This window comes from Lichenostomus cassidix, unplaced genomic scaffold (assembly GCF_008360975.1).
Source record: "Lichenostomus cassidix isolate B80296 unplaced genomic scaffold, HeHo_3.0 HiC_scaffold_39, whole genome shotgun sequence".
Classification (NCBI taxonomy): Eukaryota; Metazoa; Chordata; class Aves; order Passeriformes; family Meliphagidae; genus Lichenostomus; species Lichenostomus cassidix.
Window position 1 is genome coordinate 1554834 of NW_028147446.1, and position 24971 is coordinate 1579804.

Below are 24971 nucleotides of genomic sequence, written 5' to 3' on the forward strand. Positions count from 1 at the left end.
GGAAGTTTAGCCTGAAAAAATTGGGATAAATAACAAGAATTTTTAAAAAAATTGGGATAAAACTCAGGAATTCTCCCCACAAAATTGGGATAAATCCCAGGAAAAATTGGGAGAAAATCCGGGAATTCCTCCCAGAAATATTGGGGAGAATTCCAAGGATTCACCAAAAAAAAATTGGGGTGAATTGTGGAATTTTATCCCAAAAAAAATCCAGATAAATGGCAAGAAATTAGAAAAAAAATGGGAATAAATTCCAAAAATTCTCCCCCAAAATTTGGGATAAATTCTGGGAATTCTTCCCAGAAATATTGGGGGAGAATCCTGGGAATTCTCCAAAAAAATTGGGGTGAATTTTGGGATTTTATCCCCGAAAAATTGGGATAAATAGCGAGAATTTAAAAAAAAAATTGGGATAAAACTCAGGAATTCCTCCCAAAAAATTGGGATAAATTCTGGGAATTCTTCCCAGAAATATTGGGGAGAATTCCAAGGATTCACCAAAAAAAAAATTGGGAAGTTTAGCCTGAAAAAATTGGGATAAATCCTGGGAATTGTACCCAGAAAATTCCCCAAAAACTCCCAAAAAATCCCCCAAAATTAAAAAAAAACCCAAAATATCCTGAAAAATTCCCAGAAAATCCCAAAAATCCCCAAAAATTCTCAGAAAATCCCTCAAAGTCCCAAAAAATTACCAGAAAATCCCTCAAAATTAAAAAACCACAAAAACCCCTGAAAATTCCCAAAAAATCCCCAAAATCCCCAGAAATTCCCAATAATTCTCAGAAAATCCCCAAAAAAATCCCGAAATTCCCAAAAATATCCCAAAAATCCCCATAAATTCCCCAAAAATCCCCCAAAATTTAAAAAAAACCCCAAAAACCCCAAAATTCAAATTCCCAAAAAAAAAAAATCCAAAACTAAAAAAAAAATCCCAAAACCCCCAAAAATTCCCATAAATTTCCGGAAAATCCCAAAATTCAAATCCCATTTCAAAAAATCCTAAAATTTCCAAAAAAACCCCCGAATCTAAAAAAATCCTCCAAAATTCCCAATAATTCCTCCAAAAATCCCCCAAAAATCCCAAAAATTCCCCAAAAATCCCCAAATCCCCATAAATTTCCAGAAAATCCCCAAAATTCCCAAAAAATTCCCAAAAAATGCCCAAAAACCCCCAAAAATCCCCAATAATTCCCCCAAAATCCCTCAAAAATCCCACAAAATCCCTCCAAAAATTCCCCAGAAAAATTCCCAGAAAATCCTCAAAAAATCCCCAAAATCCCCAAATTCCCAGGAACTCCCCAAAACTCCATGAAAATCCCCCAAAATTCTCAGGAAATCCTCAAAATTCCCAGAAAATCCTCAAAATTCCCAAAAAATCCCACCAAAAAAATCCCAAAAAACCCCAAAAAAATCCTAAAAAACCCCCAAAAAATCCCCAAAAATCCCCCAAACACCCTGAAAAATCCCCAAAAAAATTCCCAAAAAATTCCCAGGAAATCCCCAAATTCCCAAAATTCCCAGAATTCCCAGAATTCCTCACCCTCCTGTTCCTGTCATGCTGAGGAGATCTGAGATGTCTCTGCAGGAGGTGATTCTGGGCTGGGATCAGCATGTCACACGCCTGGCAGTGAGCAGCTTCGATCCGCTGGAAAAAGTGCTCCTGGCCGATCCCTGAAATCCCAAAATTCCCAAAAAAATTCCATGGAAAATCCAATAATTTAGTGATTTCCCATAAAAACATGGAATTGACCCTGAAATCCCCACCCTAAAGGGTTAAATCTGCTTAAAAAGGTGAATTTGACCCAAAAAAAATGAGGATTTTGCTGCAAAAAGTGCTCCTGGCTGATCCCTGAAATCCCAAAATTCCCAAAAAATTCCATGGAAAATCCAATAATTTAGTAATTTCCCATTAAAAAACTGAATTGACAGTGAAATCCTCACCCTAAAGGGTTAAATGTGTCCAAATTTGGCCCCAAAAATGAAGATTTGGTCTTGATTTGTTCCGAGAAATGTTCATGGTTGATCCCTAAAATCTCAAAATTCCCAAAAAATTCCATGAATTTAATAATTTCCCATAAAAACATCGAATTGATAGTGAAATTCCCACCTTAAAGGGTTAAATCTGTCCAAATTTGGCCCCAAAAATGAGGATTTGGCTGGAAAAAGTGCTCCTGCCTGATCCCTGGAGAGCAAAATTCCCAAAAAATTCCATGGAAATTCCATGGATTTCATAATTTCCCATAAAAACATGGAATTGATCGTGAAATTCCCACCCTAAAGGGTTAAATGTGTCCAAATTTGGCCCCAAGAATGAAGATTTGATCTTGATTTGCTCCAAGAAATGTTCATGGATAATCCCTAAAATCCCAAAAATCCATGAAAAGTCCATGGAAATTCCATTAATTTAGTGATTTCCCATAAAACCAGGGAATTGACCCAAAAATCCCAACCCTAAAGGGTTAAATCTGCTTCAAAAATGTCAAATTTGACCCAAAAATGAGGATTTGGTTTCAATCCGCTGGAAAAAGTGCTCCTGGCTGATCCCTGAAATCCCAAAATTCCCAAAAAAGTCCATGGAAAATCCAGTAATTTAGTAATTTCCCATTAAAAAACTGAATTGACCCTGAAATCCTCACCCCAAAGGGTTAAATGTGTCCAAATTTGGCCCCAAAAATGAAGATTTTGTCTCAATTTGTTCCAAGAAATGTTCATGGTTGATCCCTAAAATCCCAAAATTCCCAAAAAATTCCATGAATTTAATAATTTCCCATGAAAACATGGAATTGATAGTGAAATTCCCACCCTAAAGGGTTAAATGTGTCCAAATTTGGCCCCAAAAATGAGGATTTGGCTGGAAAAAGTGCTCCTGGCTAATTCCTAAAATCCCAGAATTCCCAAAAAATTCCATGGGAAATCCGTGGATTTCATGGATTTGAAGAATACACTGAATTGACCCCAAATTTCCCACTCTGAAAGGTTAGAATCTGATAAATTTTCCTATTTTTTCCCTAAAAAAATCCCATTTTTCTCTCCTTTTCTTTCTGCTTTCTCTGATCTTAAAATCATCCAAAATCACCCAAAATGACCCCAAAATCACCCAAAAATCACCCCAAAGTCATCCAAAAATCCCCCCAAAATCCACCCAAAATGACCCAAAATTCACCCCAAAATCCACCCAAAAATCACCCTAAAAATCATCCCAAAAATTCCACCCAAAATTCACTTTTTTCCCCCAAAAAATGGCTTTTTTTTTCACCCAAAAAATCCGATTTTTCCACCCAAAAATTGCGATTTTTCCACCCAAAAAATCCAATTTTCCCCCTAAAAAAAAATCCCATTTTTCTCCCCTTTTCTTTCTGCTTTCTCTGATCTCAAAATCACCCAAAAATCCCCCAAAATGACCCAAAAATCCCCAAAATCCAAAATTCACTTTTTCCCCAAAAATCCCCCTAAAATCACCTTTTCCCCCAGAAAATCACATTTTTTCATCAAAAAAATCCCATTTTTCTCTCCTTTTCTTTCTGCTTTCTCTGATCTCCAAATTATCCCAAAATTCCCAAAATTCAAAATTCCCGGAATTCTGACCTTTGAAGGGATCAGGTCTCTGTTTGTTTCCTTCCTTCTCTGTCATCTCCTGACGACGTTTCTCGATTTTCCTGTTCCTGTTCACAATGTATTCCTGGAAAAAATGAGAAAGTCCATGGAAAATTCCAGGAATTCTTGGGGAAAATGAGGAGTTTGGGGTTTCGGTAAAAATTCTGAATTTCCAGCTTGAAAATCCTGAAAAAAATGTGAATTTTCAGCTTGAAATTGCTGAAAAAATCCGAATTTCCACCCTGAAAATCCTGAAAAATCTTGAATTTAGACTCTGAAATTCCTAAAAAATTCTGAATTTCCATCCCTGAAAATCCAGGCAGAAAAACCAGAAATGTATTCCTGGAAAAAATGGGAAAATCCATGGAATTGCCAGCAGGAAATTCCCGGAAAATTCCCAGAAAATTCCTGGAATTCTCGGGGAAAATGAGGAGTTTGGGGTTTTGGGGAAAAATAAAGAAACACCCTGAAAAAAAACCCCAAAAAATCCTGAAAAAAAATCTAAGAAAAATTCCTGAAAAATTAAAAAAAAAAAAAAATCCTGAAAAAATAATGGAAGAAATTCCTAAAAAATCAGAAAAAAAAGTCCTGAAAAAAATTATGGAAAAAATTCCCGAAAAATCAGAAAAAATTGGAAAAAAATTCGAAAAAAAATTGAAAAAATTCAAAAAGAATCCACAAAAAATCCTAAAAAATTGTTAAAAATCCCCCCAAAAAATCGGAAAAAAATCCTCAAAAATCCCAAATTTCTCCCCAAACCTCCCCAACCCCCCAGGAATTCCCGAAATTCCCAAACCTGCAGGAATTCCACAGTTTTATCCGGTAACTTCATTCCAATGTAGGAAAAAATCCTCCCAAAAAATCCTGAGAAAAAATCCCCAAATTCCGGAAAAATAACAAAAAAACTGAATTTTTTTTTTTCCTGAAAAATCAAAAAACAAACCCCAAAAAACCAGGAAAATATTTGAGAAAAATTCCTGAAAAATAAAAAAAATCCTGAAAAAAGAATGAAAAAAATTCCCGAAAAATCAAAAAAATTTTTAAAAATCGAAAAAATCGAAAAAAATCAAGAAAAATTCAAAAAAAAAAAAATTGAAAAATCCCCAAAAAATCCCCAATTTCTCCCCAACCTCCCCAACCCCCCAGAATTCCCAAAATTCCCAAACCTGCAGGAATTCCACAGTTTTATCCGGTAACTTCATTCCAATGTAGGAAAAAATCCTCCCAAAAAATCCCAAAAAATCCTGAGAAAAAATCCCCAAATTCCTGAAAAATTATTAAAAAATCCTGGAAAAAAATTTTTATTCCTAAAAAATCAAAATCTAAATCCCCCAAAAAATAATGAAAAGGTTCGAAAAAAATTTTTAAAAATTCCTGAAAAAAAAATGAAAAAATTCCTGAAAAATCGGAAAAAAAATCGAAAAAAATTCGGAAAAAAATTGAAAAAAATCAGAAAAAAATCGAAAAAAATTCGAAAAAATCTCCAAAAAATCCCCAAAAATCCCCAAAAAATCCCCAATTTCTCCCCCAACCTCCCCAACCCTCCAGGAATTCCCAGAATTCCCAAACCTGCAGGAATTCCACAGTTTTATCCGGTAACTTCATTCCAATGTAGGAAAAAATCCTCCCAAAAATCCCAAAAAATCCTGAGAAAAAAATCCCCAAATTCCTAAAAAATTAGTAAAAAATCCTAGAAAAAAAATTTTTATTCCTAACAAATCAAAATCTAAATCCCCAAAAACTCATGAAAAAGTTCGAGAAAAATTTTTAAAAATTCCTGAAAAAAAAATGAAAAAATTCCTGAAAAATCGGAAAAAATCGAAAAAATTCGGAAAAATTGAAAAATCAGAAAAAAATTCCAAAAATCCCTAAAAAATCCCCAAAATCCCCAATTTCTCCCCCAACCTCCCCAACCCCCCAGGAATTCCCAGAATTCCCAAACCTGCAGGAATTCCACAGTTTTATCCGGTAGCTTTGTCCCGATGTAGCGCAGAGTTTCCCTGTGGAATTTGCTCTGCAGATGTCTCTGGATTTCCTCCTCCTCGAAACTCCGGAATTTGCAGATGGAGCAGGCGAACTGGATCCTGGAAAAACCGGAAATTTGGGAATTTTGGGGGAAAAAATGGGAAAAATTAGGAAATCTTGAGAAAAAAATGTGAAAAAATTGGGAAATTCCTTAAAAATTTCACCCCAAAACCTCAAAAAATACCGAAATTTTCATCCTAGAAACAGAAAAATTCCTAAATTTGAGATTGATTCTGGAAAAACGGGAAATTTGGGAATTTTGGGGTGAAAAAATGGGAAAAATTGGGAAATTCTGTGAAATTCTGAGCAAAAAATGTGAAAAAAGGGCGAAATTCTGTAAAAATTTCACCCCAAAACCCAAAAAAATCTCAAAATTCTCATCCTAAAACCACAAAAAATTCCTAAATCTGAACTGGATCCTGGAAAAACCGGAAATTTGGGAATTTTGGGGGAAAAAATGGGAAAAATTAGGAAATTTTGAGAAAAAAATGTGAAAAAATGGTGAAATTCCTTCAAAATTTGACCCAAAAATCCCCAAGAAATTGCAAAATTCTCATCCTAAAAGCAGAGAAAATTTCAAATCTGAACTGGATCCTGGAAAACCAGGAAATTTGGGAATTTTGGGGGAAAAACTGGGAAATATCCTGAAATTCCACGAAATTCTGAGTAAAAAACATGAAAAAACTGTGAAATTCCTTAAAAATTTGACCCCAAAACCCCCAAAAAATTGCAAATTTCATCCTAAAAGGAGAGAAAGTTGCTAAATCTGAAGTGGATCCTGGAAAAACGGGAAATTTGGGAATTTTGGGGGAAAAAAATGGAAAATTCTGTGAAATTCTGAGCAAAAAATGTGAAAAAACGGCAAAATTCCTTAAAAATTTCACCCCAAAACAAAAAAAAAATGCAAAATTCTGATTCTTAAAGCAAAGAAAATATCTAAATTTAAACTGGATCCTGGAAAAACGGGAAATTTGGGAATTTTGGGTGAAAAAAGAGGAAAAATTAGGAAATTCCACAAAATTCTGACTTTAAAACCTGAAAAAATTGGGAAATTCCCCCAAATTCCTAAAATTTCCCTGAAAAATTCCTGAAAATTCCCCAAAATTCCCCCAAAATTCAGAAAAATTCCCCAAAAATTACAAAAAAATCCCCCCAAATTCTCCAAAATTCCCAAAAAAATCCCAGAAAGTCTCAAAAATTCCAAGAAAATTCCCAAAAATTCCCCCCAAAATCCCAGAGAATTCAGAAAAATTCCCAAAAAATTCCAAAAATAAAACAAATTCCCTGAAAATTCCCAAAAAATCCCCAAAATCCCCTGAAATTCCCAGAAAATTCAGAAAAAATCCTCAAAAATTCTCCAAAAATCCCAAAAATTCCCTGAAAATTCCCCCAAAATTCCCCCAAAATTCAGAAAAATTCCCCAAAAATTACAAAAAAATCCCCCCAAATTCTCCAAAATTCCCAAAAAAATCCCAGAAAGTCTCAAAAATTCCAAGAAAATTCCCTGAAATTCCCCCAAAATCCCAGAGAATTCAGAAAAATTCCCAAAAAATTCCAAAAATCCCAAAAAATTCCCTGAAAATTCCCCCATATTCCTAAAAATTCCCCAAAATTAAAATTCCCAGAAAATTCCCTAATGATCCCAGAAATTCCACAAAAATTCTCCAAAATTCAAAAAAAATCCCAAAAAATTCTCCAAAACTCCCCCAAAAAATTCCTTGAAATTCCCAAAAATTCCCCCTAAAATCCCAGAAAATTCCAAAAAATTCCCAAAAGATTCCAAAAATAAAAAAAATTCCCTGAAAATTCCAAAAAAAATCCCCAAAATCCCCTGAAATTCCCAGAAAATTCAGAAAAAAATCCTCAAAAATTCTCCAAAAATCCCAGAAAATTCAGAAAAATTCCCAAAAAATCCCAAAAATCCCCCAAAAATCCCAAAAAATTCCCCAAAAAATTCCCAAAAATCCCCAAAAAATTCCCCAAATCCCCAAATCCCACCTGTCCATGGCTCTGTCTCTCATCCTGTCTCTCCTCCGTTGCTTTTCCCTTTTTTTCTTCAATTCCTCATCTTCCTCTTCAGATCCTGAGGGAAAATTGGGAATTTTCATCCCAAAAAAATATCATTTTGAGAAAAAATTTCACTTATTTTTTGGGAGAAATTTTTTTTACTTTTTTTTTTTTTTTAGTAATGATGAAATTAAAAAATATTTTGTTGTAAAAGGAAATCAAAAGTAATAAAATGATAGGAAATAATAATAAATATATGAATAATATAACAAAAATAATAAAAATATGACAAAACAGTATTATAACTGAAATATTAAAAATATAATATAAAATATATATAAATATATATATAAATAAAAATATAAAAATAATATAATAAAAATATATCAATAAAATAACAAAAATACAAAAAACCCTAAAACAATAAAATAAAAATTAAATAAATATAATGTACATACAATAAAAAATAAAAAATATTAAAATAATATTTTAAATTAAATAAATATTTTATCTAATATAAAAATATTTTTATTCCCAAAAAATTTTCCCATCATTCCCAAAGCCCCAAATCCATGGATTTTCCCCTTTTTTTCCCACTTTTTTCCCAATTTTTTCCCCAATTTTTTCCATCTTTCCTGGGTTTTTTTCCCATTTTCCCCTGATTTTTCCCCATTTTTCCCTCATTTTTCTCCATTTTTCCCAATTTTCCCTGATTTTTCCCCATTTTTCCCTCTTTGTTCCCAATTTTTTCCTCTTCTCTCCCCATTTTTTCCCTTTTTTCCCCCATTTTTCCCTGGAATTTTTCCCCATTTTCCCCAAATCTCAGCAGCTTTGGCTTCCTTGGGAATTCCTTGACAAAACTACTAAAATTCCCTAAAAAACCCCAAAAAAATTCCTTAAAAAACCTCCAAAAATTCCTTAAAAAACCCCTGAAATTTCCTCAAAAAAAACCCCAAAATTTCCCTGAAAAAACCAAAAAAATTCCCAAAAAAACTCCAAAATTTCCTAAAAACAAAAAAAAAACTTCTCTAAAAATAACCCCAAAAAATTCCCTAAAAAAATCCCCAAAATTCCATTTAAAAACAAAACAAAAAAATTCCCTAAAAAACCCCAAAAAAATCCCTAAAAAACCTTAAAATCCCTAAAAAAACAAAAAAAAATCCCTAAAAAAACCCAAAAAATTCCCTAAAAATCAAAAAAAATCCTCAAAATCTCCATTTGGCCCCAAAATTCCAGGAATTCTCCCGGAAAAAATGGAATTTAGGATCTCCTGGGAAGCAAATCCAGAATTTCTTCAAATCTCCTGGAAAAGAGAAAAAAAGGAAAATTAAACATTTTTCTTGGAATTTTCTCCCAATTTTCTGGTGGGAAAAGCAGGAATTTGGAAATTTCCCAAATTTTTATGGATATTTTACCAAAAAATTTAATTTTTTCATGGAATTTTCCAGTTTTTCCTATTTTTTCCCCACTTTCTTCCCAATTTTTTTTCAATTTTCCCCAATTTTTTCCTATTTTTCCCCATTTTTTTCTCAATTTCCCCCAATTTTTCTGTTTTTCCGAATCTTTCAAAATTTCTTTCCCAATTTTTTCCCAATTATTCTCATTTTTTTGTCAGTTTTTTTCCCCATTTTCTTCAGATTTTCTCTATTTCCATCAATTTTTCCCACTTGTTTCCAATTTTTTCCCATTTTTTCCCCATTTTCTCCAATTTTCCCCAATTTTTCTCCAATTTTCCCATTTTTCCCCCATTTTTCCCAATTCTCCTCCAATTTTCCTCCAATTTTTCCCATTTTTTTCCCAATTTTCCTCCAATTTTTCCCAACTTTTCCCATTTTTTTCCCAAATTTTCCCAATTTTTTGCATTTTTTCCCAGTTTTTCCCAATTTTTTCCCCAAATTTTCCATTCCCACAATTTTTTGGGAATCCCAGGATGGAAAAATCCCTTTGGGAATCCAAAGAGGTGAAAAAAATTCCGGAAAATTCCATTTTTTGGGATCAATTCTGGACATTCCAAGCATTCAAAATTCCTCCAGGGCTGGAAAATTCCCAAATTTTCCCAAATTTTCTCAAAATTTCTCAAATTTTCCCAAAATTTTCCGGGATTTTGGGAATTCCAGGATTACTTACACCTTTCTCAGCTTCATCCAAGTTCTCTTCTCCTTCTCCATCTTCTCCTGGAAAAAAAAATGGGAAAAATCAGCTGGAAAAATTCTGGGAATGAGGAAAAATGGGTTGGAAATGGGAAAATTCTGGAAATTCATGGAAAATTTGTGGAAAATTCGTGGGAAATTCAAGGAAAATTCATAGGAAAAGGGGAAATTCACGGAAAATTTGTGGAAAATTCAAGGAAAAGAATAAAAATTCGTGGAAAATTCATGGAAAATCTGCGGAAAATTCAAGGGAAAAAAGGGAAATCCCAGGAAAAAGCTGAAAATTCTCCAAGAAATCCAGGAAAATCCCAGCAAAAAGCTAGAAAATCCCAGAAAAAAGGCAGAAAATCCCAGAAAATCCAGGAAAATCCAGAAAACCCCAGGAAAAGTGGGAAAATCCCAGAAAAAAGCTGGAAAATCCCAGAAAATCCCAGAAAAACACAGAAAAAAGGCAGAAAAACCCAGAAAAATGCTATAAAATCCCAGGAAAAGTGGGAAAAATCCCAGGAAAAAGGCAGAAAAATCCCAGAAAATCCTGGGAAATCCCAGAAAAATCCCAGAAAATCCCAGAAAAATCCCAGCAAAAAGCTAGAAATTCCCAGGAAAAAGGCAGAAAATCCTGGAAAAAAGCTGGAAAATCCCAGAAAATCCCAGAAAAAAGCTGGAAAATCCCAGAAAATCCAGTAAAACCCCAGAAAAAAGGCAGAAAATCCCAGAAAAATCCCAGAAAAAAGGCAGAAAATACCAGAAAAAAGCTGGAAAATCCCAGAAAATCCCTGAAAAAACCTAGAAATTCCCAGCAAAAAGGCAGAAAATCCCAGAAAAAAGCTAGAAACTCCCACAAAAATCCCAGAAAATCCCAGAAATTCCCAGAAAATTCCAGAAAAAAAGCTAGAAAATCCCAGAAAATCCCCAGAAATTCCCAGAAAAAAGGCAGAAAATCCCAGAAAAAAGGCAGAAAATCCCAGAAATTCCCAGAAAAATCCCAGAAAACCCCAGAAAAAAGATGGAAAATCCCAGAAATTCCCAGAAAAATCCCAGAAAACCCCAGAAAAAAGATGGAAAATCCCAGAAATTCCCAGAAAAATCCCAGAAAAAAGCTAGAAATTCCCAGAAAAATCCCAGAAAAAAAGCTAGAAAATCCCAGAAAATTCCCAGAAAATCCCAGAAAAAAGCTAGAAATTCCCAGCAAAAAGGCAAAAATTCCCAGAAAAATGCCAGAAATTCCCAGAAAAATCCCAGAAAATTCCAGAAAAAAGCTGGAAAATCCCAGAAAATCCCCAGAAAAAAGCTGGAAAATCCCAGAAAAAAGCTGGAAAATCCCAGAAAATCCCAGCAAAAAGGCAGAAAATCCCAGAAAAATCCCAGAAAATCCCAGAAAAAAGCTAGAAATTCCCAGAAAAATCCCAGAAAATCCCAGAAAAAAGCTGGAAATTCCCAGAAATTCCCAGAAAATCCCAGAAATTCCCAGAAAATCCCAGAAATTCCCAGAAAAATCCCAGAAAAAAGCTAGAAATTCCCAGAAAAATCCCAGAAAAAAGCTAGAAATTCCCAGAAAAATCCCAGAAAAAACAAAACCCAAAAAACCCAAAAAAAAGCTAGAAATTCCCAGAAAAATCCCAGAAAATCCCAGGAAAAGGCAGAAATTCCCAGAAAATTCCAGAAAAAAGCTGGAAAATCCCAGAAATGCCAAAAAAATCCCAGAAATTCCCAGAAAAATCCCAGAAAATCCCAGAAAAAAGCTGGAAAATCCCAGAAAATCCCAGAAAAAAGCTAGAAAATCCCAGAAAAATCCCAGAAAATCCCAGAAAAAAGCTGGAAAATCCCAGAAAATGCCAGAAAAAAGCTAGAAAATCCCAGAAAAATCCCAGAAAATCCCAGAAAAAAGCTGGAAAATCCCAGAAAATCCCAGGAAAATCCCAGAAATTCCCAGAAAAAAGCTAGAAAATCCCAGAAATTCCCAGAAAATTCCCAGAAATTCCCGGAAAACCCCAGCAATTCCCAGCCCCCTCCTCACCCCGCTCAGATCCGTCGTTGTCGCTGTCACTCCGCGGGTTTTTCCCGTCAGGATCCTCAGGATTTGGGGATCTTTTCCTCTTGCGGAACTCCGGCTCCGAGCGACTCGCCGAGCGGCTGCGGAACCAGCGGCGCTTGCCCTGAGAATTCCCAAAAAATATTGGGAATTAGGGGGGGAATGGAGGGGAGAGGGAGGAGGGGAGAAGCTGAGAGGGTTGGGGGGAAATCTAAGGATTTTGGGGGAAAATCTAAGGATTTTGGGGGAAAAATTTCAAGGATTTTGAGAGAAAAATCCAAAGATTTTGGAGAAAAATTCAGGGATTTTGGGAGAAAAATCCAAAGATTTTAGGAGAAAAATCCAAAGGTTTTAGGAGAAAAATCCAAAGGTTTTGGGAGAAAAAATCAAAGATTTTGGGAGAAAAATTCAAAGATTTTGGGAGAAAAATTCAAAGATTTTGGGAGAAAAAATCTGGGATTTTGGGAGAAAAATTCAGGGATTTTGGGGGAAAAATCCAAGGATTTGGGGGGAAATCCCGAAAATGGGAGACTCAGGGGAGGCAAAATCAAAGGATTTGGGAGAAAAATCCATGAGTTTTGGGGGAAAATCCACAGATTTTGAGAGAAAAATCCAAAGATTTTAGGAGAAAAATCCAAAGATTTTAGGAGAAAAATCCAAAGATTTTGGAGAAAAATCCAAAGATTTTGGGAGAAAAATCCAAAGATTTTGGGAGAAAAATCCAAAGATTTTGGGAGAAAAATCCAAAGATTTTGGGAGAAAAATTCAGGGATTTTGAGGAAAATCCCGAAAATGGGAGACTCAGGGGAGGCAAAATCAAAGGATTTGGAGAAAAATCCCTGAGTTTTGGGGGAAAATCCAAGGATTTTGGGGAAAATCTTGGGAATTAGGGTGGGAATGGGAGGGGTTGGGGGAAATCCTGGAAATTGGAGCCTCAGGAGGGGAAAATCCCAGGATTTTGGGGAAAAATCCAAGAGTTTTGGGGGAAAATCCAAGGATTTTGGGGGAAAATCCTGGAAATTAGAGCCTCAGGAGGGGAAAATCCAGGAGTTTGGGAGAAAAATCCAAGGATTTTGGGGGAAATCCTGAAAACTGGAGACTCAGGAGGGGAAAATCTGAGAGTTTTGGGGGAGAAATCTTGGGAATTAGAGTCTCAGAGGTGGAAAAATCCAAGGATTTTGGGGGAAATCCCAAAAATTAGAGCCTAAGGGGTGCAGAATTCAAGGATTTTGGGAGAAAATTCCAAGGATTTTGGGGAAAATCTTGGGAATTAAGGTGGGAATGGGAGGGGTTGGGGAATGATGGGGAGGGGAGAGGCAGGAGGGGAAAATCTGAGAGGTTTGGGGGAAAAATCTAAGGATTTTGGGGAAAAAATCCAAGGATTTTGGGAAAAATCCTGGAAATTGGAGCCTCAGGAGGGGAAAATCCAAGAGTTTGGGAGAAAAATCCCAGAATTTTGGGGAAAATCTGGGAATTAGGGATGGGAGAGGAAGAATTCCAGGGGTCTGGGGGGAAAATCCTGAAAATCAGAGCCTAAGGGGTGCAAAATCCAAGGATTTGGGAGAAAATCCTGGAAATCAGAGCCTCAGGGGAGGCAAAATCTAAGGATTTTGGGGGAAAATCCTGGAAGTCGGAGAGTCAGGAGGGGAAAATCTAAGAGTTTTGGGGGAGAAATCTTGGGAATTAGCGTCTCAGGGGTGGAAAAATCCAAGGATTTTGGGGAAAAATCCAAGGATTTTGGGGGAAATCCGGGAATTAAGGGTGGGAATGGAAGAGTGGGAAAAAAGTGGGAAAAACCTCGGAAGAAAGTGGGAAAACCTATGAAAAATGTGGAAAAAAACACAAAAAAAAGTGGGGAAAAGTGGGAAAAATTGGAAAAAAAGTGGTAAAAAAGTGGGAAAAAGTGGGAAAAATTGGGGAAAAAGTGGGAAAAATGGGGAAACCCTGGGAAAAGGTGGGAAAAAGTGGGAAAAACCTGGGAAGAAAGCGGGAAAACCCATGAAAAATGTGGAAAAAACCGAGAAAAAAGTGGGAAAAATTGGGGAAAAAGTGGGAAAACCCATGAAAAATGTGGAAAAAACCAAGAAAAAAGTGGGGAAAAAGTGGGGAAAAAGTGGGGAAAAAGTGGGGAAAAAGTGGGGAAAAAGTGGGGAAAAAGTGGGGAAAAAGTGGGAAAACCCATGAAAAATGTGGAAAAAACCAAGAAAAACGTGGGGAAAATTGGAAAAAAACTGGAAAAAAGTGGGAAAAAGTGGGGAAAAAGTGGCAAGAAGGGGGGAAAAAAGAGGGAAAAACCAAGAAAAAAGTGGGAAAATTGGGGAAAAGTGGGAAAACCTGGGAAAAAAGTGGGAAAAATTGGGGAAAACCTGGAAAAAAGTGGGAAAAATTGGGGAAAACCTGGAAAAAAGTGGGAAAAATTGGGGAAAACCTGGAAAAAAGTGGGAAAAATTGGGGAAAACCTGGAAAAAAGTGGGAAAAAACTGGGGAAACCTGGGAAAGAAGTGGGAAAAAGTGGGAAAACCCATGAAAAATGTGGAAAAAACCAACTAAAAAAGTGGGGAAAAGTGGGAAAAATTGGAAAAAAACTGTAAAAAACTGGGGAAAAAGTGGGAAAAAGTGGGAAAAAGCTGGGAAAAAAGTGGGGAAAAAGTGGGAAAACCCATGAAAAATGTGGAAAAAACCAAGAAAAAAGTGGGAAAAAGTGGGAAAAATTGGGAAAAACCTGGAAAAAAGTGGGGGACAAGTGGGAAAAACCTGGAAAAAAGTGGGGAAAAAGTGGGAAAAAAGTGGGGAAACCTGGGAAAGAAGTGGGAAAAAGTGGGAAAACCCATGAAAAATGTGGAAAAAACCAAGTAAAAAAGTGGGAAAAATTGGGGGAAAATTGGGAAAAAACTGGAAAAAACTGGGGAAAAAGTGGGAAAAATTGGGAAAAAGTGGGGAAAAGTGGGAAAACCCATGAAAAGTGTGGAAAAAACCAAGAAAAAAGTGGGAAAAATTGGAAAAAACTTGGAAAAAAGTGGGAAAAAGTGGCAAGAAGGGGGAAAAATGAGGGAAAAACCAAGAAAAAAGTGGGAAAATTTGGGGAAAAAGTGGGAAAACCTGGGAAAGAAGTGGGAAAAAGTGGGAAAACCTGGGAAAGAAGTGGGAAAAAGTGGGAAAAACCTGGAAAAAAGTGGGAAAGAAGTGGGAAAACCCATGAAAAATGTGGAAAAAAACACAGAAAAAAAGTGGGAAAAACTGGAAAAAAAGTGGGAAAAATTGGGTAAAAACTGGGAAAAAAGTGGGAAAAAGTGGGAAAAAGTGGGAAAACCCATGAAAAATGTGGAAAAAACCAAGAAAAAAGTGGGAAAAATTGGAAAAAACCAGGAAAAAAGTGGGAAAAAGTGGGGAAAACCTGGAAAAAAGTGGGAAAAAAGTGGGGAAACCCATGAAAAGTGTGGAAAAAACCAAGAAAAAAGTGGGAAAAAGTGGGAAAAATTGGGAAAAATCTGGGAAAAAGTGGGGAAAAAGTGGGAAAGAAGTGGGGAAGAAGTGGGGAAGAAGTGGGAAAACCCATGAAAAATGTGGAAAAAACCACAGAAAAAAAGTGGGAAAAATTGGGAAAAAAGTGGGAAAAATTGGGTAAAAACTGGGAAAAAAGTGGGAAAAAGTGGGAAAACCCATGAAAAATGTGGAAAAAACCAAGAAAAAAGTGGGAAGAACTGGAAAAAAAGTGGGAAAAATTGGGGAAAACCTGGGAAAAAAGTGGGAAAAAGCAAGAAAAAAGCGGGAAAAATTGGGAAAAACCTCAAAAAAAGCGGGAAAATTTGGGGAAAACCTCAAAAAAAGCGGGAAAATTTTGGGAAAAGGTGGGAAAACCTGGGAAAAAGTGGGAAAAATTGGGAAAAACCTCAAAAAAATTGGGAAAATTTGGGAAAAAGGTGGGAAAACCTGGGATAACCTGGGAAAAGGCGGGAAAAACCTCAAAAAAAGCGGGAAAATTTGGGGAAAAGGTGGGAAAACCTGGGAAAAAGTGGGAAAACCCCGACAAACCCCCCAAAATCCCCGGAATTCCCTACTCACCATGCCAGCATTCCAAGGAAAAGCTCCCATCCTCTCCCTGCTCCTCCTGCCCATCCCGAAATTCCCGGCTCTGCCCACGGCCGGCATTCCCAGCATCCCGAAATCGCCAGGATAATCCGGATACTCCTGGTATTCCCCGGGATAATCGCCGGGATAATCCCCCGGATAATCTCCCGGGTAATCCGCGGGATAATCTCCGGGATATTCGGGATAATCGGCGGGATATTCGGGATAATCCCCGGGATATTCCGGCGGCGCCAAGGCCTGGGAGAAGAGGGAGGGCAGAGGGCGGGAGGAGGAGGAGGAGGAGGAGGAGGAGGAGGAGGAGGAGGAGGGAGGAAGGCCGCGGTTTGGCGGGAACTGGGAGTCGGCCCAGCGCGGGAATTCGGCGATTCTGGCGGGAATTCGGCAGCGAGGGGCGGAGCGAAGGCGGAGGGAGGAGCTGGAGGTGGAGCTGGAGGTGCTGCGGGTGGGGATGGCGAAGGAGCCGCAGTGATTCCCAGAGGGAATTTCCTGGTCAGGGAAAGGGCAGAACGGCTGAGAAGGGAACGAGGAGAAGCGGAAAGAGCTGGAAAAGAACAGAAAAACATGGGTTAGAGTCATGGAAAAAATCTGGCAAAAACTGGGTTAAAGTGGTTGAAAAATGGGCGAAAAAACCTGGAGAAATGGGACTAAAAGGGGAAAAAGTTGGGGGGAAAATTGGTTTGAATGGTGGAAAAAAATTGGGAAAAACTGAAATCAGAGTAGTAGAAAAATGGGAATAAAGGGGAGAAAAACTGGGAAAAACTTGGGGTTGGATTTGTGGGAATTCTGGGTGGGGATGGCGAAGGAACCGCAGCGGTTCCCAGAGGGAATTTCCTGATCCGGGAAAGGGCAGAACGGCTGCGAGGGGAACGAGGAGAAGCGGAAAGAGCTGGAAAAAAAATAAGGAAAAGTTGGTTAGAATCATCGAAAAATGAGTGGAAAAAACCTGGGAAAAATTGGGTTAGAGTGATGGAAATACGGGTGAAAAAACCTGGAGAAATGGGATTAAAAGGGGAAAAAATTGGGAAAAAATTGGGATTATAGTGGTGCAAAAATGGGAAAAAATAGGGGAAAAATTGGGCTTGGAGTGGTGGGAAAATGGGAATAAAGAGGGAAAACTTGGGGTTGGATTTGTGGGAATCCCAAAGGATCCACAGCGATTCCCAGTGGGAATTTCCTGATCAGGGAAAGGGCGGAACGGCTGGGAGCGGAACGAGGAGAAGTGGAAAGAGCTGGAAAAGAACAGAAAAACATGGATTAGAGTCATGGAAAAATCCTGGAAAACACCTGGAAAAAATTGGGTTAGAGTGGTGGGAAGAATGGGTGAAAAAAACTGGAAAAATGGGATTAAAGGGGGAAAAAATCGGGAAAAAATTGGGAAAAAATTGGGATTATAGTGGTGCAAAAATGGGAAAAAATTGGGGAAAAATTGGGCTTGGAGTGGTGGGAAAATGGGAATAAAGAGGGAAAACTTGGGGTTGGATTTGTGGGAATTCTGGGTGGGGATGGCGAAGGATTCACAGTGATTCCCAGAGGGAATTTCCTGCTCAGGGAAAGGGCAGAACGGCTGGGAGGGGAAGGAGGAGAAGCGGAAAGAGCTGGAAAAGAACAGAAAAACATGGGTTAGAGTCATGGAAAAATCCTGGAAAAAACCTGGAAAAAAAATGGTTAGAGAGAGAAAAAAATCCTGGAAAAAATTGGATTACAGTGGTGGGAAAAATGGGCGAAAAAAACTGGAAAAATGGGATTAAAAGGGGAAAAAATTGGGGAAAACTTGGGGGAAAATGGGAGGAAAATTGGGGGAAAATTGGGGAAAAATCGGGGAAAAAATCGGGGAAAAGTCAGGGAAAAATTGGGGGAAATTGGGGAAAAATCGGGGAAAAATTGAGAAAAAATTGGGATTGTAGTGGTGCAAAAATGGGAAAAAATTGGGGAAAAATTGGGATTGGAATGCTGGAAAAATGGGTGAAAAAACCTGCAAAAATGGGATCACAGGGGGAAAAAAAATCAGGAAAAAATTTGGATTAGAGCAGTGGAAAAATGGGATTAAAAAGGGAAAAATTGGGGAAAAATTGGGATTAGTGTAGTGGAAAAATGGGATAGAAGAGGAAAAAAAAACCTGGAAAAAATCCAGATGAGAATCTGGGACAAGACAAAGATTTGAAATTCGGGAATGAACACAAACCTGCAGATTTTTGGGAATTCTTTCCCAGTTTTCCCACCTCTCCTGAGTTAAAATCTAGAATTAATCACTCAAATTTTTTGGAGAAACTCTGAAATTTGGGGATAAAACAGCCTAACTCAGAAATTTGGGAATAAACCTAAATTCCACGGAATTTTGGGATGAAATTCCAACCTCTCCTGAGTTAAAATCTAGATTTAATCACTCAAATTTTTGGGAAAAACTCTGGAATTTGGGAATAAAAAAGCATAGCTCTAAAATTCGGGAATAAACCCAAATTCCCTAATTTTTGGGAATTCTTTCCCAGTTTTCCCACCTGTCCTGAGTTAAAATCTAGAACTAAACACTCAAATTTTTGGGAAAAACACTGGGAAAAACACTGAAATTCGGGAATAAAACTGCGTAACTCAGAAATTCGGGAATAAACCCAAAACCCATGGAATTTGGGAATTTTTGGATGAAATTCCCACCTCTCCTGAGTTAAAATCCAGAATTAATCACTCAAATTTTTGGGAAAAACTCTAGGAAAAATACTGAAATTTGGGGATAAAACAGCCCAACCCAGAAATTCGGGAATAAACCCAAAATCCCACGGAATTTTTGGGAATTCTCTCCCATTTTCCCACCTGTCCTGCTCGTCCCCTGCCTCCCCAGCTCCCTCCTTGGAGAGCAGGTCGAGGCGCTGGTTGATCTTGGCGATGATGGAATCGGAATTTTCCGCGGGAATCCCCTGGAAGGTTCCGGAAAGCTCGGCGGCGCCGGCGGGAAACGCCAGCTCAGCGCTTTTGGGGTTCTCCCAGGAGGAGCTGGAGGTGGTGGTTGGGGTGAAGGAGTAGGAGGAACCGGCTGGGGTGGAGCTCTGGGGGGTGTAGTAGTCGTAGCCTTCGTAGCCTGCAAGGGAATTAATGAATTGGTTAATTAATCAGTTAATAAATGGGGTAATTAGGGAGTTATTTAAGGGTTAATTCGGTTTTTGAAGGATTAATTCCTTTACTGAAGGAGGTGGAGCCAAGCAGGAAAAATCAAAGGAAGATTCTGAGAGAATTTGGGGGTTGGAGGAGTCAGAACCTGCAGTAATTAGCTCATTAATTGGTTATTAATTGATTATTAGGGGGTTAATTAAGGGGTTAATTCAGATTTTGAAGGATTAATTCTGTGATTTCAGGGGTGAAGGAGTAGGAGGAACCAGCTGGGGTGGAGCTCTGAGGGGTGTAGTAGTCGTAGCCTTCGTAGCCTGCAAGGTAATTAATGACTTGGTTAATTAATTGGGTAATTAATGGGGTAATTAAAGGGTTAATTTAATTATTAAAGGATTAATTCCATTACTGAAGGAGTTGGATCCAAGCAGGAAAAATGAATGGAAGATTCTGAGGGAATTTGGGGGTTGGAGGAGTCAGAAACTGCAGTAATTAGTTCATTAATTAGTTATTAATTGATTATTAGAGATTAATTAGGGGTTAATTCAGATTTTGAAGGATTAATTCTGTGATTTCAGGGGTGAAGGAGTAGGAGGAACCGGCTGGGGTGGAGCTCTGAGGGGTGTAGTAGTCGTAGCCTTCGTAGCCTGGAAGGTAATTAATGAATTGTTAATTAATTGGGTAATTAATGGGCTAATTAAAGGGTTATTTCAGTTTTTGAAGGATTAATTCCATTACTGAAGGAGTTGGAGCCAAGCAGGAAAAATGAATGGAAGATTCTGAGGGAATTTGGGGGTTGGAGGAGTCAGAAACTGCAGTAATTAGTTCATTAATTAGTTATTAATTGATTATTAGGGGGTTAATTAGGGAGTTAATTCAATCATTAAGATGTTAGTTCCATTATTGGAGAAGTTGGACACAAGGAGGAAAAATGAAGGGAAAGTTTTGGGATAATTTCAAAGGAATTTGGGGGTTGGAGGAGTCAGAACCCTTCAATTATTGAAGAATTAATTAAGAAATGGGTTTATTAGGGGTTAATTAATGGATTAATTCAGTTTTTGAAGAATTTATTCTGTTATTTAAGGAGTTGGAGCCAAGCAGGAAAAATGAAGGGAAAGTTTTGGGATAATTTCAAAGGAATTTGGGGGTTGGAGGAGTCAGAAACTGCAGTAATTAATTCATTAATTGGTTATTTAATTGATTATTAGTGAAATAATTAAGGGATTGATTCAGTAATTGAAGGATTAATTCTGTTATTGGAGAAGTTGGAGCCAAGCAGGAAAAATCAAGGGAAAAGTTGGGATAATTTCAAAGGAATTTGGGGGTTGGAAGAGTCAGAAACTGCAGTAATTAATTCATTAATTGGTCATTAATTGATGATTAGTACGTTAATTAAGGAATTGATTAAGTTATTAAAGGATTGATTTTAAAAAAAGGGGAAAAGGGGAAAAAAGGGAGAAAAAAGGGAGAAAAAAGGGAGAAAAATGGGAGAAAAAAGGGAGAAAAAAGGGAGAAAAAAGGGAGAAATAAAGCAGAAAAAAGGGAGAAAAAAGGGAGAAAAAAGGGAGAAAAAAGGGAGAAAAAAGGGAGAAAAAAGGGAGAAAAAAGCTGGAAAAAAGCTGGAAAAAAGATGGAAAAAAGATGGAAAAAAGAGGAAAAAATAATTGAAAAAAAGAGGAAAAAGATGGAAAAAAAGGAGAAAAGAAGGAAAAAAAGAGGAAAAAAGGTGAAAAAAAGGAGAAAAAAGATGGAAAAAAACCAAAAAAAGGTGAAAAAAGGCAGAAAAACCCCAAAATTGTGGAATTAACAGAAAATCCAATCAGAGCTGAATGAGGAGAAAGAGAAATTCCCAAATTCCTGAGGATTGAACCCAAAATCCAGGGAATTCTCACCCACCTTGCCAGCTGGTCGTGTTTGCAGCATAGGAACCTGGAGAAGAGAAAAAATGGGAATTTTTGTCAGGAAAAAAGGGAAAATTTGGGGGTAAACAGGCAAAGGTTGGGGGATTTTGGGGAAAAATTGGGGATTTTGGGGAAAAAAATGGGGATTTTGGGGAAAATGGGGATTTTTGGGGGAAAAATGGGGATTTTGGGGAAAAATTTGGGGATTTTGGGGGAAAAAATGGGGATTTTGGGGAAAATTTGGGGATTTTGGGGGAAAAATGGGGATTTTGGGGGAAAAAACGGGGAAAAGGAGGGAAAAGGAAAAAGGAAAGGAAAATGTGGGGGAAGGAAAAAAAAGGAAAAAAGAAAAAAGGGAGAAAATGGGGAAAAGGGGGAAAAAGGAGAAAAAGGGAAAAAAGGAGGAAATAAAGACAAAAAAGGGAAAAAATTGGGGAAAAAGGGGAAAAAGGAGAAGGAAAATAGGAGAAAAAGGGAGAAAAATGGGAGGAAAATTGGAGAAAATAGAGGGAAATAGGGAAAAATGGAAAAATATTTTAAAAATAGGGAAAATGGGGGAAAAATGGGAAAAAAGGAGGAAAAATGGAAGGAAAAAGGAAGGAATGGAGAAAAAGAAAAAAGGGAAAAATGGGAGAAAGGAAAAAAAAGAAAATAAAGACAAAAAAGGGAGAAAAATGGGAGAAAAAAGAGGAAAAAAATGGGAGAACAATAGGGAAAAATAGAAAAAAAATAGGAAAAAAGTGGGAGAAAATGGGGGAAAAATGGGAAAAAAGGAAGAAAAAGTTCGGGAAAAAGGGAAGGAATCGAGAAAAAAAAGGAAAAATGGGAAAAAGGAAAGAAAGAAATTAAAGACAAAAAAAGGAGGAAAATGGGAGAAAAATGGAGAAAAAAGAGAAAAAATGGGAGAAAAATGGGGGGAAATGGAAAAAAATAGAAAAAATAGGGAAAAATATGAAAAAAATAGGAAAAAATGGGGGAAAATGGGAAAAAAATAGGAAAAAATTGGGGAAAAGAAGGGAAAAGGGAGAGGAAGAAGAGAAGGAAAAGGGAAGGAAAAAGTTCAGGAAAAGGGAAGGACTAGAGAGAAAAAAGGGAAAAATTGGAAAAAAGAAAAAACCAAAATAAAGACATAAAAAAGGAGGAAAATGGGAGAAAAATGGAGAAAAAAGGAAGAAAAAAGGGAGAAAAAAGGGAGAAAAAGGAGAAAAATGGGGGAAAAAAATGGAAAAAACCTAGAAAAAATAGGGAAAAAATGGGGAAAAATAGAAAAAAATTGGAAAAAATAGGAGAAAAATAGAAAAAAAATAGAAAAAATGGGGGGAAAGAAGGGAAAAAGGGAGAGGAAAAAGAGAAGGAAAAGGGAAGGAAAAAATTCCAGAAAAAGTTGGGAAAAACTTGGGAAAAAATGGGGGAAAATTGAAAAAAAATTGGAAAAAAATAGGAGAAAAATAGAAAAAAAAATAGGAATAAATGGGGGAAAAGAAGGAGAAAAGGGAGAGGAAAAAGAGAAGAAAAAGGGAAGGAAAAGAATTCCAGGAAAAACTGGGAAAAACTTGGGAAAACTCACCCTGAGTGCTGGAGGCTGCAGTGCTCCAAGCTCCATATCCTGCAGGAAAAAACCAAAATCCAGATCAGGAAAAATGGAAAAATTCCCAATTTTTCCATCCCCAAATCCCCAATTCCCAATTTAAGGATTTCAAACCCCCAAATCCAAAGGTTATCCTGGAAAAAAAAGAGGAATGATCCCCAAAAAAAGCAGAATTTGGGGGTTTTTGGGTAGAATTTGCTTTTCCTGGTCGCTTTTGGAAAAGAAATTTGGAAATGTTGAGGTTTGGAGGGAAAATTTTCCCGGAATTTTCAAAAAAATTGAGGTTTTTGGCCCAAATTTCTCTGTTTTCCGATGGATTTTTGTCCTTTTGGGATGAAATTCCTTCGTTTTGTGTCTTTGGCTGTTGCAATTCCCATTATTCTGTTTATTTTTCCAAGGAAAATGGAGATAAAAACCTTGAGATTCCAGCAGGAATTTGATTAATTCCACAATTCAATATTCCAGGAGGAAAATCTTTGGGGAATAAATCCTAAAGTCTTCATTTTTTGGGATAAAATCCACGAAATCCATGAAAAAACAGGAAAAAAAAACACTGGGAAAGGAGAAAAGATGAATTTTCTGGAGGTTCTTGATTTTTATGAAGGAATTTTTTCCCCAGGAAGAAAAATTTTTATAAAAAAGTCTTTAATAATAAACTTTCTAAAAAAACAATCTTTTTTTGAAGAAGAAAAATCTTTAATAATAACAAAAATTTTTTAAAAATAACAATAATAATTAAACCCAACAATAATTCCAATAAATAATATCCAAAAATTGTGAGAATTCCTTAGTTTTCCATGGAAAAAATCCAGGAGAAAATCCCTCGAAAGCTGCTCAGAGTTTATTCCTGAAAATCCAAGAATTAATTCCATAAATCCAACCAAATCTTCCCCAGGAATAAGCCGGAAATGATGGAATTTTTTCCAAGTTTTTCATCCAGAAAAATCCAAGATTTGTAGGAATGGATTGAATCCAGATTTATGAATTCCCACCTGGGTTTGATTCCCAAAAAAACTGCTAAAAACATGGAAATAAAGGTTTAAAACCACAATGGGAAATTCAGAATTCCATCAATTCCAGGCAGGAATGAGGTGATCAATCCCAGCAGAGCCACAAAATCCAAGGAAAATTGTCCTTTTTGGGATCTTGACATCCTTAAAAATGAAGGAAAATTGGATTTTTGGGGATTTTTTGGAGTTCCTAATGCAGATTTGAGAGAAGGAAAGGGTGAATTCAGGCAGGAGAGAACAAAATCCAAGGATTTGGGAATTTTTCTCTCCTCTGCCATCCCAAAAAAGCTTGGATGGAGGGAATTCCTGGGAATTCTCAGCTCAGATTGTTGGTTTTTGGGAAATCCCAGAAGAAAGTTGAGATCCGGATGACATCAGGTTGGGATTTTCCCCTTCCTAATTCCTTTTTTTTCGGAGGTGTTTTGATTCTTGTGGAATTCCAGATGTTTCCTGATGAATCCTGAGGGAAATCCTGGTGGAATTTTGAGGGAAATCCAAGGGAAATTTTAGAGAAATCCAAGGGAATTTTGAGGGAAATCCAGTGGAATTTTCAGAGAGAATTCAGGTGGAATCCTGAGGGGATCCAAGGGAATTTTGAGGGAAATCCAGGAGGAAATCCTGAGGGAAATCCAGGAGGAAATCCTGAGGGAATCCAAGGGAATTTTGAGAGAGAATCCAGGTGAATTTTGAGGGAAATCCAGGGAGAATATTGAGAGAAATCCAGGTGAAATCCTGGGAGGATCTTAGGGAATTTTGATGGGAAATCCAGGGAGAATGCTGAGGGAAATCCAGTGCAATTTTGAGGGGAAATCAAGCGGAAATCTGAGGGAAATCCAGGAGGAAATCCTGAGGGAATCCAAGGCAATTTCGAGAGGAAATCCAAGGGAATTTTGAGAGGAAATCCAGGGGAATTTTGAGGGGAAATCCGGGAGGAAATCCTGAGGGAAATCCAGGGGAATTTTGAGAGAGAATCAAGGGGAAATCCTGAGGGGAACGAAGGGAATTTTGTGGGGAAATCCTGAGCGAAATCCGGGAGGAATCCTCAGGGGATCAAGGGAATTTCAAGGGGGAATGCAGGGAGAATCCTGAGGGGATCCAAGGGAATTCTGAGGAGAAATCCTGAGGGAAATCCAGTGGAATTTCGATTGGAAATCCAGGGAGGAATCCTGAGGGAAATCCTGAGAGAAATCCAGGCGGGAATCCTGAGGGAAACCCAGGAGTGAATCCGGAGAGAAACCCAAGAGTGAATCCCGCAAGCATCTAGAGAGGAATCCGGAGGGAAATCCGCGGAGGATCCTGAGGGAGAGCCGGAGGGGATGCGAAGGGGAATTCCGGGGCGATCCCCGTGAGGAGATCCCGTGAGGACCCCGGAAAGCGGCCAAGATCCCCGGGCAGGCACCACGGGACCTCCCGGGAGGAGAACCGGGACTCCGCGGCTGTCCCCGCCGTGGGGAAGAGGCAAACTGAGGCCAGGCGGGG

At 37.5% G+C, this 24971-nt stretch overlaps 3 protein-coding genes across 4 annotated transcripts in view; 1 reads left to right on the forward strand and 2 right to left on the reverse strand.

Moving 5' to 3' along the window:
- BRD4 (bromodomain containing 4) overlaps positions 1-24971 on the forward strand; it is a 153860-nt gene that overhangs the window by 21107 nt on the left and 107782 nt on the right. The gene's annotated exons all lie outside the window — the stretch shown is intronic.
- LOC146422685 (A-kinase anchor protein 8-like) overlaps positions 1-24971 on the reverse strand; it is a 60174-nt gene that overhangs the window by 7921 nt on the left and 27282 nt on the right. The gene's annotated exons all lie outside the window — the stretch shown is intronic.
- LOC146422686 (A-kinase anchor protein 8-like) lies at positions 7-23418 on the reverse strand. Its single transcript, XM_085045760.1, has 11 exons — positions 23364-23418; positions 22462-22500; positions 20890-20922; positions 18703-18967; positions 16977-17126; positions 16243-16438; positions 15871-16134; positions 11799-11932; positions 5537-5678; positions 3586-3679; positions 7-11 (listed from the first exon to the last, which is right to left on the reverse strand). Exons 1-11 carry the CDS (start codon positions 23416-23418, stop codon positions 7-9), a joined length of 1377 nt encoding a protein of 458 aa, XP_084901886.1.

Bases quoted from the DNA above. Each gene is read 5' to 3' on its own strand.
- LOC146422686 (XM_085045760.1), bottom strand. From the start codon at position 23,418: ATGAAAAACTTGGAAAAAATTCCATCATTTCCGGCTTATTCCTGGGGA. The intron at 20,923-22,461 runs GTGAGTTTTCCC...TCTCTTCTCCAG, and splicing joins TGCAGCCTCCAGCACTCAGG to GTTCCTATGCTGCAAACACG. The intron at 3,680-5,536 runs GTTTGGGAATTC...CATTTTTTCCAG, and splicing joins AAACTGTGGAATTCCTGCAG to GAATACATTGTGAACAGGAA.